Source organism: Uranotaenia lowii, chromosome 1 (genome assembly GCF_029784155.1).
Source record: "Uranotaenia lowii strain MFRU-FL chromosome 1, ASM2978415v1, whole genome shotgun sequence".
In the NCBI taxonomy this organism is placed as follows: domain Eukaryota; kingdom Metazoa; phylum Arthropoda; class Insecta; order Diptera; family Culicidae; genus Uranotaenia; species Uranotaenia lowii.
In genome coordinates, this window is record NC_073691.1 from 168,402,859 (window position 1) to 168,418,002 (window position 15,144).

The 15,144-nt window shown below is 39.3% G+C and overlaps 1 protein-coding gene across 1 annotated transcript in view; it reads right to left on the bottom strand.

Moving 5' to 3' along the window:
• Positions 1 to 6,277, bottom strand: part of LOC129738135 (lutropin-choriogonadotropic hormone receptor) — an 83,967-nt gene extending 77,690 nt beyond the window's left edge. The window contains 2 exon segments of the mRNA XM_055729316.1: positions 1,063 to 1,611; positions 6,190 to 6,277. Coding sequence (XP_055585291.1) covers positions 1,063 to 1,611; positions 6,190 to 6,191 — 551 coding nt within the window. The 5' untranslated portion in view covers positions 6,192 to 6,277.
• Positions 6,278 to 15,144: the final 8,867 nt, after the last annotated feature.

Consider the following 15,144-nt stretch of genomic DNA (forward strand, 5'->3'; position numbering starts at 1 on the left):
GTACTTCTATTGAAGACGACATCGGTAACGATGAAAATGTAACATCACGTCCAGATTGAGACGGAGAGGCAGTAGGAAGAATTTCAGAAATTTGAGGAGACGAAGAAGGGTTAGGTGATTCAGGAATAATTACTGGAGGGGAAAGAGAGGAGGGATCATTCAAAGAAAATGGATCATTTTGGGTTTCCGGCATATGTGTCAGGTCTTGTTGATCAAAATCCATGTTGGGATCTTTCGCAGCCATGGTTAAGCTGGAAGCTAGGCCTCCAGCAATAAAAGGTAAGCCAAATTCAAAAGGTCTTTGTTTTCACGTTATCACAATAGATAATAAAAGATACTTATCGGCGGACAGTAGAACACTAGCAGGAGCACTCTTTTTCACTCAGCACTGTCGATGAACTATTGGAGCTTCCGAAAACACAACCGAACTCGCTGGACGATGAGCAGCGAATGAACTGATGCAATTATTTTTTATATTTTTTCTGTCTTAATGGGTGGATAATCTATAGGTATTGCAAACAAGATTTGAGTGAAACAATAGGTATGTTTTATTTATTGAATCAAGTACATATGCAAAAGACCGATAATTTGCACTGAATTTGAGGCTATAAAAAACTACTTCTGAAAATCCCTTCCTTCCTTAGCAAAATGCAAATGCAATGCGAAATCAGGCCGCTTTAAACTTTTCTTCTAATTTTCAATTTTGTTTTATCGCAACAGCGAGTGTACATAACATTGCTACCTCAAAATACGCTGTGCAACAAGCATCTAATACAAGCCCTGAATTTTTCATGTGGGGTTCAAAATGTTGATCCAGTTAATCAATCTCTCCTTTTCTACTTGCCTTTTTTCCATAAATAAAGCTTATCCTTCCCCGAGGCAACGTTCCGGTGATCCAATAAATCACACTGTTTCCGTTGAATTATTTACCCTTTTCCAAAAGCCCCCGTGGGGTAATTGGTTTTTCTCTCAACCACAAAGCTCCCGTTCTTCGCTTCAGTGCTAACAAATAATCAGGTAACGGTACAATAAACTAACCAAGTGATGGCAACCAGAACTTACAGATCCTGCAAATCCGCAGCATAAACGGTCAGAGCGTTCTCCCGGAGCCGCTTGATGCCGACCTTCTCCAGGGTGAGTTTGTGCATTGCCGTAAGCTTCTGGGGGATCCGCATGATGGATGACCCCTCGCAACGGCACTGGGACTCCTCGGTGAAATCGTCCGACGAGTTCCAGCAGCGGCACTGGCCTCGCTTGGCCGCCGGAAACGGGACGGTGCTGTTGATTTCCAGCAGCAGGGTGTGGGTAACGTTTCCGGTGAGATCCATCGGAACGGGAGCCGGCGGAATGATGTCCACAACCGATTCGATGGCATTGGGTGTGGCCGATGCGGAAGTTGCATTTCCAGCCGGCGATGCCAACGCAAAAAGGATGCGCTTCCGGCCGCTGCCCCAGGCCCACCTGCCTCCCCCGATCGGTTGCTGAGAGGACAGCAGCATCGTCAGCACCACGGTCAGAAGTCTCCATATCGCTTTCGATGGCAATGAGCGCTTGCGGCTGCATGCGATCATTATCAGTCGATGGCTACAGTTGATTAAATTATTGGTTTGCCTGTCGAGGTGAGAAGGACGAACACATAATAAAATTACGAGAAGTTGGTAAAAATCCTTTGATATTCAGGAGGAGGAATTGTATAAAACGTGAATCTTCATATGGGAGAATTTTTTTCAAAATATACCATGCATATCTGCAGAATTCATGGAATAATGATTTTATTATGAAAAATGATTTTCCAATAGTTATTTTAAAGCAAACATTACTGACAGATTTTGTTATTTGAAATTTCTAGAAACTTATTGAAACGGTTTAATCTCTCGATCAATAAATACAAATAATTTTTGACAAACGTGAAAAACTTTGTAAAGCAAAGAAGGATTTTTCGTAGAACCATTCCCTTCTCATTGAAATGAATTTAATCGTAAGTCCAATAACGAAATTTATACAAAATGTTTGGATGTGTGAAAAGGTTATTCAAACGATTTTTTTCCCTAGTTATTTTGTGGCAATATACATAATGATAATGGAAATCGCCTACAATCAACTCTGGTCTTCTTGGTTTTATACGGCCAAACTGTAATTTTGCTTGTTTGCGCTACTATCAGGTTAGTGATCAGCACCATTTCGTTCAGATTCAGAATTCAGATTCAGAATTCAGATTCAGAATTCAGATTCAGAATTCAGATTCAGAATTCAGATTCAGAATTCAGATTCAGAATTCAGATTCAGAATTCAGATTCAGAATTCAGATTCAGAATTCAGATTCAGAATTCAGATTCAGAATTCAGATTCAAAATTCAGATTCAGAATTCAGATTCAGAATTCAGATTCAGAATTCAGATTCAGAATTCAGATTCAGAATTCAGATTCAGAATTCAGATTCAGAATTCAGATTCAGAATTCAGATTCAGAATTCATATTCAGAATTCAGATTCAGAATTCAGATTCAGAATTCAGATTCAGAATTCAGATTCAGAATTCAGATCCAGAATTCAGATTCAGAATTCAGATTCAGAATTCAGAATTCAGATTCAGAATTCAGATTCAGAGTTCAGAGTTCAGATTCAGAATTCAGATTCAGAATTCAGAATTCAGATTCAGAATTCAGATTCAGAATTCAGATTCAGAATTCAGATTCAGAATTCAGATTCAGAATTCCGATTCAGAATTCAGATTCAGAATTCAGATTCAGAATTCAGATTCAGAATTCAGATTCAGAATTCAGATTCAGAATTCAGATTCAGAATTCAGATTCAGAATTCAGATTCAGAATTCAGATTCAGAATTCAGATTCAGAATTCAGATTCAGAATTCAGATTCAGAATTCAGATTCAGAATTCAGATTCAGAATTCAGATTCAGAATTCAGATTCAGAATTCAGATTCAGAATTCAGATTCAGAATTCAGATTCAGAATTCAGATTCAGAATTCAGATTCAGAATTCAGATTCAGAATTCAGATTCAGAATTCAGATTCAGAATTCAGATTCAGAATTCAGATTCAGAATTCAGATTCAGAATTCAGATTCAGAATTCAGATTCAGAATTCAGATTCAGAATTCAGATTCAGAATTCAGATTCAGAATTCAGATTCAGAATTCAGATTCAGAATTCAGATTCAGAATTCAGATTCAGAATTCAGATTCAGAATTCAGATTCAGAATTCAGATTCAGAATTCAGATTCAGAATTCAGATTCAGAATTCAGATTCAGAATTCAGATTCAGAATTCAGATTCAGAATTCAGATTCAGAATTCAGATTCAGAATTCAGATTACGAATTCAGATTCAGAATTCAGATTCAGAATTCAGATTCAGAATTCAGATTCAGAATTCAGATTCAGAATTCAGATTCAGAATTCAGATTCAGAATTGAGATTCAGAATTGAGATTCAGAATTCAGATTCAGAATTCAGATTCAGAATTCAGATTCGGATTCAGATTCAGAATTCAGATTCAGAATTCAGATTCAGAATTCAGATTCAGAATTCAGATTCAGAATTCAGATTCAGAATTCAGATTCAGAATTCAGATTCAGAATTCAGATTCAGAATTCAGATTCAGAATTCAGATTCAGAATTCAGATTCAGAATTCAGATTCAGAATTCAGATTCAGAATTCAGATTCAGAATTCAGATTCAGAATTCAGATTCAGAATTCAGATTCAGAATTCAGATTCAGAATTCAGATTCAGAATTCAGATTCAGAATTCAGATTCAGAATTCAGATTCAGAATTCAGATTCAGAATTCAGATTCAGAATTCAGATTCAGAATTCAGATTCAGAATTCAGATTCAGAATTCAGATTCAGAATTCAGATTCAGAATTCAGATTCAGAATTCAGATTCAGAATTCAGATTCAGAATTCAGAATTCAGATTCAACAATGCCAGTTATTAGAAAGCTTTTTAATGCCGGCCCGGCATAGAATCTTATACCGATAATATCAGCTCCAAGGAAGCTCATTATTGGTGTAAAGTCTGGGATGTGGGTGTAACTTGTAGCTTTAAATATTGCTCATGAGACATGTATATAACAAATTTTTTCACATGGAACGAGCCGGGGGTCATAAATTTTTCGATATTTTGGGCATAATCTTGGATCAAAAATAAGTTTTCAGTTAATTTCAATTAATTTCAATCATAAAGAAGCGTTTTCTATCCATAACTTAAAAATTATTAAAATACACCATTTGCGAAAAGGGGCAGTACAGTAAGAAAACTTCATGAACATTTTCTAAGTCGTTTGAAAGGCTATTGCAAAAAAGTTTTTTTTCCATTTGAAGCCAAAACTTTTTCGATCTACCCCAGTTTAAGTCTTTGTCTTCTTACTGAAGCTTATTTGACACTTGAACATTTCAAAAATCGAAACAAAAATGCAATTTTACACCTCATTATCACCGTGCGCGTTTTGAACATTTTCTTCAATTTGTCCTTCGTCAAAAGCACTGCCAAATTTCTCTAGACAGGTTATCTTATTTGCGGGGGTGCGACGAATTCTCGGAAAAAAATTCCGGCTCGCTGCTCAAAGCAAATGGCAATGGTTTCTTTAATCCGATGAAAGAAAACGGTTGCCGGAGAATGATTTTCCCGCGCAAAATGGCTTTTTCATTCGGAAAGACGCCTCGACGTTCGAGGGGTCGGGAAATTATTTGTTGCCATGTGCTGAGATGTCTATCTTCGGGACACTCAGCTCTTGGCTTTCCATTTTTGCTGGGTTTTTTCTTCTGTGGAAGCTGTTAACAATCACAGCGGGAAGCTCTGATGCCGCACATTTTCCGGCAGTGGACCACTTCAAAAATAATCGATGGCGTCGAAGCGTCAATTTCTCACATTGTATTGTAACATATGTACGTTTGATGAATATTCCGGGAAAATTCAGACAGTACCATCAATCATATAACTTTAACACGTGCGGTTTTAAATATCTTCAAACATATAGCACTTTGTTTGGTTTTCCGTATTTTCTTGATTTATTTTTATATTTTTGCGTGCATGGCTGTCCTCTTTATTTCGTCTCGGACCCATATCCTGGTGTCAATCAACTTAGTCGGACGTGACTTATTTGGCTGTTGCCGAGGACACGTTTTCTTACCACTGCCTGCCCGGGGAGGTCATTAGTGCGCGACCTCCATTACAAATATGTTTCTACGCAAAATATATTGCTTTCCACCATCTTTCATTCGACCCAAGTGCTTTTTTCAGCTTTCTGTTCCAAGAGTGCCTGCGGGAAAATTAATACCTCAGAAATCTCACAAAGTGCTCGAAATGGCTCGATTTACTGGAATTCCCGCTCGATTAATTAGCAAATGAATGTGTGCTGATTCTCAGGTATCGGGACAGCAGTATATTGAATTTCTCAAGATGTTCATGTTTATTGCAGACCCATACGGAAAGGCGCAAATGTATGGTACTGACATTGTGGAAATAATATGTTTGCCGGAATTGAAAATGTTTTAACTTTTGCGAAGCACGTTTTCTGAACTCGGGAAACTGTCTTGACGTTAAACAAAATTCCATCTTTCCAACTTTTCAACAAAAACACTGCGGTAAAAGGCGTCAAAATTCTAAAAAAAAAACCATGGAGACGACAGCTTGAATCATTCAATTATGGGTAATTACGGTGGTTTCCTTATTAGTATCGCGACGTTTCGTAACCAAACAAAATAAAAAGGAAGGCTAAAATTGATGGAAACCCCGGAAAACGTGATTATTTCCCCTACCTTATCCTTCTTAACAGCTTAAAATGTACCGTTTCTATTTTTTCAGGGAATTTCCAAATTAAATTAAAAACGGAACTGAAATAAAAAATCAAAACCCTTATAACAGCATCCTGGATTCCGTGTTTCAAACCCAAGACATTAATCGGACGTAATCAAATTGATACCAGATAAAATTGATAAAGTCCATCTAAAGTTTAAGAAAGTGTAGAGAATAAGCCGACGGAATAACCGCATATTTAGCTCGGTGTTGTACCCGTACTAATCTTCCGGTATTTATTGATACCGATTTTTGACGAAAATTTTGACCACATGGAGACGCGTCTACAAGAACATAAATATGGTTGTTTGGTTCCGACCCGAAATTTCAATCAAGCCCAGGTTCTGTAAATTTTGTTTTTATTGTGTGTACTTACATCGCTCCGTTTTTTATTCATATTTTTAACGTGTTCCGTGCCGTTTAGTCCGTTCCGTTTTTCGATCCCTGTATTGTTCAACTCCGGAAGCTGCCGCGCAAAGTGAATTCCCTACTGATCCGTGATTTTCGAGCCGTGAATACCTCGCTAAAAGTTTCGTTGCATTCGCTATTGATACTGCTGTTTGTTTTGATCTGATCACGATCTAAGCGTGGCACAGATATTGTTCCAAACAGACGAGGAATCGTGAATCAATTCATCGCAACACAGATTTTCTTTCGCACAGACAAGGCACTACAAATCTGTTAAATTCGTAATTTTTCCGCGCGAATGTCATTGAACGATATGGCCTGCGACAAATGCGCAAAACCTACGGGTGACTCCGACAGCATTCTTTGTCAAGGCCTGTGCAGCCTGGTGTTTCACATAAAGTGTGCGGGGCTGCTTTCGTCGCACCTTAAGTCGAAGGCAGACTACAAAAATCTGCTCTGGGTCTGTGACGAATGTTGCAGACTTCTTAAAAATGCCGCTTTTCGTCGCTCTTTGGGCAGCTACGAATCCATTATCGCGGACATGCGGACGAATCAGGCTTCCTTAGTCGCAGAAGTGAAGTCGGAATTTGCGACGACCAACCTGAAGCTGGACAAAATTTTGAACGTTCGTCCCAACATCAACCCATCTCCTCGCATCCCTGCTCCATGGCCTAGCCTAGCTACTCCCACCAACAAGAGGCGACGAGTCGAGAACCCAACTGTCGCTCCTTGTGTGGGTACTAAATAAGTGACCGTTAAAACTATTGCGACAGTTGCTCCTCCTGAAAAAAAATTTTGGATTTATCTCGCACGACTTCATAACAGTGTTACGGCTAAGGACATAGAAGAACTTGTTATGGAATGTCTACAATGCGAGTCGACCGAAGTTCATGCCCTAGTCCGCAAAGATGTTGATGTCTCCACGCTCAGGTCAATTTCCTTCAAAGTCGGGGTGGATCCTAAGCTGAAAGACATTGCCCTTTCCCCGAAGACTTGGCCATCGGGAATTCTATTCCCAAGTTCTCCAGCCTGCTTTCATAGTATTCTTCAACTTTGGGAACTTTACCTGCGCGTGACCAGACCTCACCTTCCAACAGCCTCTGCATCAACGCTGATTTGTGCAAATCAATCGCTTCTGACGGGATTCCATCACCGGGACGCACCGAACAAGGCACTTCGGAGACCCCCGAGCCCTTCGACTCAGTCGCGCTGATTCCTGCCAGCGTCATCAGTCGTCCCGGCCCTGAGTTCGATTGTGGCAACGGGGTGCTCCAGCCTGTTCTCTCAGGCAAGTATCCATATCGAGTTGACCTTCCTTCTTGTGATGGATCTTCCCGTTCCAGTGTGAAACGACACGATCTGCCTGCTGGGAAAAGCGATCATCTCAACCTTTACTACCAAAACGTTGGTGGTATCAACTCCTGCGTTAGCGATTATCTGCTAGCCTCATCATGCTCCTGCTACGATATTATCGCTTTAACAGAAACCTGGCTGAACGATAGAACCCTGTCTAGTCAAGTCTTCAGCTCTGACTACACTGTGTTCCGTTGTGACAGAGGTCCCAACAACAGCACGAAATCCACAGGTGGTGGAGTTCTGATTGCTATCCGATCCACTCTTTCAGCCATCCCCATCTACGACGAATCATGGAACGATCAAGAATTCGTATGGACCCGTATCGATCTTGGCACGAAAAAACTCTACGTTGGGGTTGTGTATCTGCCTCCTGATCGTACTAGAAATGCATCTTTTGCTGATTCCTTTTCCAGCGGCCTTTCTAAATTGTGTTCTCTCACGCTTCCTGAAGACGACATCGTTATCATCGGGGACTTCAACCTACCAGGACTTAAGTGGATTCCCTCGCAAGGCAATTTTTTGTTTGCCGATCCAACCAGATCTTCGTTTACGGTGCCTTCCAACACGATTCTCGACTCTCCAAGCACGGCAACTCTCCGCGAGATCAACAGCATAGAGAATGAAAATGGTCGCATGCTCGATCTCTGCTTCATCAGCGACGGACCCCAATTGGCTACGATTGAAGAGGCTCCTATGCCCTTGATCAAGGTTGTTCCTCATCACCCTGCTCTGCTGCTTTCACTTGATATTCCTAGAGCTTTTGCCCACATCGAAAAACCTGGTCAATTCTTTCTCGACTTTAAGAACGCTGATTTCGTCGCTGTTTCACAAACGCTCGATGCTATCGACTGGGAATCTGAACTGGAATCTTCCGATCCGAACGCTGCAGCTATGAAATTTTCCCATATAATCAATTACATCATCGATCGTCACGTACCGAAACGCTCATCAGTTTCTAACCTACGAGCTCCTTGAACGAAAGAACTGCGACAAATGAAAACGCTCAAGAATAAAGCTCTCCGTTATTACACTAGGCACAAAACTCTCCGCGCTAAAAATGAGTATTGCAAACTCAACTCAGCTTACAAAAAACTATGCTCACGCTGCTACCAGAGCTACTTAATTCGGATACAGCGAGGTTTCAAAACAAAACCCAAATCATTTTGGCAGTACATCAAGGACCAGCGGAAAGAATCCAGCCTACCGCCCTCCATGTTTCTGGATGATAATTTAGCGACTTCGGAACCTGAAATCTGTGACCTCTTCGCTGACAAATTCCGTAGTGTATTTGAATCAAACTCAATATCCTCGGACCAAGTTACCAGCGCGGCTTGTAACGTCCCTCATTTGAACACATGGCTGAATCAAATTGTTGTAGACGACGATATTATTTTGAAAGCGACCGCTAAGCTGAAACACAGCCTTTCCGCAGGACCAGATGGCATACCAGCTACCTTCTTAAAGCGATATATATCACATATGCTGATACCTCTAAAAATAATCTTCCAAGTTTCACTCGATCAGTCTACGTTCCCATCCTTATGGAAAGAGGCCTATATGTTTCCGGTGCACAAAAAGGGGACAGACGAAATGTGAACAACTATCGTGGCATTTCTGCCTTATGTGCGATAGCCAAATTGTTCGAGCTGGTTGTTTTGGAACCCATTTTTTCGTATTGCAAGCCTTATTTCTCAAATGAACAACATGGATTTATGCCCAAGCGCTCTACGACTACAAACCTGTTGACATTCACGTCTAATGTGTAAGACAGTTTTACCATGGGATCTCAAACCGACGTCATCTACACTGATCTGTCAGCTGCTTTCGACAAGGTGAACCATTCCATAGCCATCGCCAAACTCGATCGTATTGGTATCAGCGGGTCTCTACTGGAATGGTTCCGCAGCTACCTGGTAGGGCGAAAACTCATTGTTCGAATAGGTGAATCATTTTCCAGTCAGTTCTTCGCCAAATCCGGAGTGCCTCAAGGTAGTCATCTAGGACCAATAATATTCCTGATATACTTCAACGACGTGCTGTTGCTCCTTGATGGACCAAAACTAGCGTATGCTGATGATCTGAAACTGTATCGCCGCATCAACGGTCCCGAGGATGTAAACTTCCTACAGAGTCAGTTCAACCTCTTCGCCTCTTGGTGTGATGTAAATTGCCTTCCCTTGAATCGCAGTAAATGTGCAGTAATTTCGTTTTCCCCCAAGCGGCTCCCATTATCAGCCATTTATCATCTTGGAAACGAGGCTATCGCTCGCGTCGAACAAGTGAAAGATCTTGGCGTGCTTCTTGACACACAGTTGAATTTCAAGACTCACACTAACTACATCGTCGACAAAGCCTCCAGATGTCTGGGTCTTCTTTTCCGCATGACGAAAGACTTCAAGGATGTGTACTGCTTGAAGAGTCTTTATTGTAGTTTGGTTCGATCGACCCTTGAATATGCCTCGGCTGTTTGGTGCCCATATTATCAAAACGGCTCAGATCGTATTGAGGCCATCCAACGGCGTTTTTTGCGATACGCTCTCCGACAACTCAACTGGCACGACCCGTTCCGACTTCTCAGCTACGAGAGCCACTGTCGTCTAATCGACATCGACACGCTGCAAGCCCGCCGGACCGCCACACGAGCCTCGGTCGTTGCGGATCTGCTCTCATCGAGAATAGACTGCCCCGCATTGTTAGAGGAACTTCGACTCAACGTACGGCCACGAGTTCTGAGGAATCGTGATCTTCAGCTCTTCGTCCCTCTCCGGATGAACAATTATGGGGCCAACACAGCTCTAATCGGTGTTATAAAAACATTTAACCGCTACTCCGGGTACTTCGACTTTGACGTTTCGCGTGATGTATTCCGAAGAAAAATTCTTAGAGTTTTAAGTTTAACGTAGATTACCGCTTGAATGTACATTGTCCTAAACTATAGTTTTTCATTTGGATCAATATGTGATCCGTTGATTTATAATATATAATAATAATAATAATAATAAGCCAACCATCAGACGATCCGATGCCACGAAAGGATAAATGGCTGATTTAGCGATTGCATCAGCATCGAGAATCCAACAAGAGTTTTTAGTCAATCATCCTGTTTTCACCATAAATGTAGCTCTCCATGAACGTTGGACATTGTAGATTCAAAATATTAACAAAAATTAATTTGAGCAGATAAATGCATTGATTTTTTTCTTGTATTTTTAATAAAGGGTGATACGGTCAAAATTTGGTCAAGGGAAAACGCGTGTATATCGGTGAAATCGTTTATTAAAAAATCAAATTAAATTTCTTTTTCAAGTTTAATTAGTATAAAATTCAGGAAAAATATTCAGTTGGGCTTCCGCTTTTCCAAAATCGAATTGCCGGGCCTTACTCTTACCCCCTACCATCAGATTTTGTACAGCCACCTTGTCCACCTTCTTTGCCTCAGAAAGCCAGTTTGCCTTGAACTGCTGATCGTTCTTAGCAGTTTTTTGGTCTTCTTTAGGTTCCGCTTGACAACAGCCACAGCCCATGGCGTAGAGGATAGCCTTCAAGTCTTCTAAGCCAGCGGGTATGAGATCGAATCCCGGTCACGGCATACATAGTACACTTTCTGTGGGTTGGTTGTTTTAGCATTTGTAAGATGCTAGCCATTATATCCTCGAAAGATGTACGCTTAGAGTTAAGAAAAAGGAATCTCTTCGAGGAAACATCAAGTTTCATTGAGATCCTGTATGTGTTCGTTTTTTTATAGCCCAGTAGTTCTCAATTGGGCGGAGCTCTGGCGTGAGGGTTCTTGTCCTTTGGAACCACCTGCACGTTGTTGGCGGCGTATCACTCCATGGCCTTTTTACCGTAATGGCAAGATGCCAAATCCGGCCAAAACAGTACGGAACAACCGTGTTTCTTCAGGAAAGGCAGCAGACGTTTATTCAAACACTCTTTTACGTAAATTTCTTGGTTGACAGTCCCGGAAGCTACGAAAATGCTGCTTTTCAAGCCACAGGTACAGATGGCTTGCCAAACCAGACATTTCTTCGCGAACATTGATTAAGTTTTTTCTACCAAAAATCTAAGCGATAATACTACAACGTTATAATTATACTATGTGAAATTTGACAGCCCATAGTAATTTTCTCGTGTTCTGCATTTTCTATGCGCATGATAATTTTTACACATCGTCATTCGTGCTGTCAAAAATACTATGCTCATGACAATTTCAACATTTTTTCTTTTCAAGTGGCTGGCGCATACACTGAACCTCGAAAATACCCAAACTTGAGAACTTACCCCTCCAACCCGAATGAAACTCCCTCCCTACAGGTTTGACTAAGAGAACTCATCCCCCAAAATCTGATACTGCAATAAAACGGAAACCAAAACCAAACGAAATTTACTGCGGGTACGGGATTCAAAACCATAGGCTGCAGTGGCACTGCGATAACAAATTTACTATGCACAGCAAAAATCAACCCAGAGTAAAGTTACTATGCGCGTAGCATTTTTAAGAAAAAATCATTACTGACTCAAAACCATGGTTGCGTGTTGTTCATTTCAATCACTGAATTAGTAATTTTACTATGCTTTTCTTTTGAGTGAAGTGTGAAGAAGCTGCACAACGCTATGAAATGTTCTCAAAGACATCCTTCTGAAAAATCTTCATCTAAATTTTCTACTAGCTGCAGGGCCGGATTAAGCCATCGGGGGGCCCGGGGCAATTTTTCTCGGGGGGCCCCTATGATTCGATTTTTTCTCAAATGCTATCCCAGAGAATACTTAACATTTTAACCGTTCAAAAGAACTGGAGATGAGTTCAGTATAGGGGAGAATGAGGATACTTGATCCCTGGGGATACTTGATTCCTTAGCTATATCTCGAAACTGGAATGTCTTACAAAGATCAAATGTTCTAGAAAAATGTGCCGAAATGAGCAAAATAACAATGCTTGGCGTTTAAAATTTTTTAACAAAATAATTGTCTGAGTAATTGAACTTTGTTTGAAAAATTTCACTAAATGTAACTTGAAGATCTTTTTTCATCACTTTAGAATGTTCCTTACAAGGGGAAATTATGAAAAAAATATTTGTTCCAATATATCAATCGTTCGAGCATAAAATGAACTTCATAATGCCATATTTTCAAAGCAATGTAAAACTCTCAACTTTTTTCAGAAAAAGTTTTCTAAAATGTTGATTATGGGTACAATTGATCCCCTAGATTCGGGTACAAATGATCCCCCTTCCAAACGGCATATTCTTCTTCTGAATTGATCGTTATGATTGCTGATTACGAAATTACTAATATTTATTCAAAAACTAATATTTATCAAACAATTGTCTGAAGAATAGAGCAAAAATAATTAATTTTCTCTTAATTATAAAAAAAGCGCCCTTAAGTATGCAATGTTATTAGCGTTGAGACAAAGTTATAGAATTATCTTCTGATGTCTGATATAAATTGTAAAATGAGAACAAATATGACCAAAATAGTCAATTAACATTCTATCTTGGGGTTTTGTTTGATTTTTATACGAGGATTAAGGCTTCCTGAATAAAATATCAAGTCTCCTTCAATAGGGAATCAAGTCTCCCCTAGCTTCAGAAAAATCGCAATATTTTTACTCCCACGAAAATGCTTCTAGTTCATCAACGGAATCAAGTATCGTTCTAATTTTTGGAGCATAGAAACTTGAAGTTACAAGCAGTCAGAAAATGTCAAAGACGGCGAGTTGCTAAATTTTTCCAAAAAGATATGGTGAAAATAAGAAAAGGGGATCAAGTATCCCCACTCTCCCCTACTGTTTTTGAATAGCCGTGTTGTCTGCGTAAATGATAGTTTCTGGTATCTTCAAATAAAAATTGTTAATTAATCAAGTGCAAACATTGCGGAAGACATTAGAAATTTCTCAAAATCGAAAGCTTCGATTTGAACTGCAAAATGCAATATTTAATTCTCATATTTTTTAAAAATATCCTTATCACCAATTAAAATACTCTAATTTAGAAAAAAAATGACCAGATAGATATTTTGAATGATTTTCATTTCATCATTGATCGTCTGGTTTGTGCTTTATCGAAAAAAAACAATTGGGAAGCATCATGAAGATTTGAAACGTAGAATAAAAAATTAACAAAATGATTAATTTCACAAACCATAGAGATACAGATATAAGAGTTTAAGAATTTAAAACTAAAAATAAGGTTATATTCAGAACCGCAATTCAGTGTCTCTAAACCATGAAACTGAACTTCAGTAAGTGAAGAAACAACATAAGACTTGAAAATCTCAATGAATTGAATTTGGAAAAAGGTAAGATTAAAAACATAGAAATATTCATGTTAAGAGAGTTACTCAATGATATTGCCACTCAACTATGAGATCCTTTTTATTATAATTATAGAATGATCATTTCGAAAATGATATGCTGAATTCAGGATATTAACTTGTGTCAAATCAACTGAAAATGTTTCGAAACGAATTTCAAGTCTAAGACAGAAATTGGGATTGTACTGTAGATTGGTCCAATTTAAGCAACTACAGTTCCTTTTTTAGATTTTATTTCCAAAAATAGGTAGGAAAAGGGTTTAGAATTTAAAAACCAACGTAAATTTCAATAGTATTGATTGAAAAGTGAAATGTTATAATAATACCCGGTATCAACCCCCCAATGTTTATCATAAAGCTTCTCTGTTCTCTCTTAGCACTGTGAGCCAGTTTTGATGAAATCAGCTGCTATTTTAGTGCTGTAACTTGGAAAGTTAACGTAATAATAAACAAGTTTATTTTGCAAGACGTTTGTATGTAATGAAAATGTGGAAATATTTTTCTTTATTTTAACTTTTCTGTGCAGAATATCCTGACTGACATGTTTCAATGGAAAAAAATGAAATTTGGAGATGTTTGCCTCATATTCTTCCTAATTTATGTCGATTTATTTTCAAATTCAGTTTACATTATTTTTGGTCGATTTTTGGGTTGAACATTTTGAATTTCAATACTATTTTTTTGATATTTTCAGCCCGCAAAATTCGGGAGATCTTCTTCTCTGCTTACTATAGGGGGCCCCCTTATGTAAGATAAAAACTATTCAACATATTATTTCACTGGGGCCTGTTTAGTTGTTTTATTTCAAGTTTTCATTCCAAATTTCTAGTCTTGAATTCTTTTCATAGATTTAAAGAAATTGAAGTAGTATGATTAAAGTAATGTTGAAATATTTTTTCCCTCGGGGGGCCCCCTGAGCCAGGGGGCCCGGGGCAATTGCCCCCTTTGCCCCCCCCCTTAATCCGGCCTTGACTAGCTGCCTCTATGCATAATTTTTTCTTCTTTTTTGATAGGATTTTAACCCGTCATCTATGCGTCATCTAGGTTTTGATACCCATGATAATTTGATAGTCGAAAGTAAATCTCGTAAGCAAAACAAATCCGGCCTCGATCGTTGGGTTACAGCATCTGTTTTTCTTATTTCTCCAAATCAACAGAAGAATAACCCCAAACAAACCATTTATCGACCGACCATGCGGTTGCGGTTATTTTTTGTCGAATCGGGAGTCAGTTCATTTTGGGCCGCCATCTT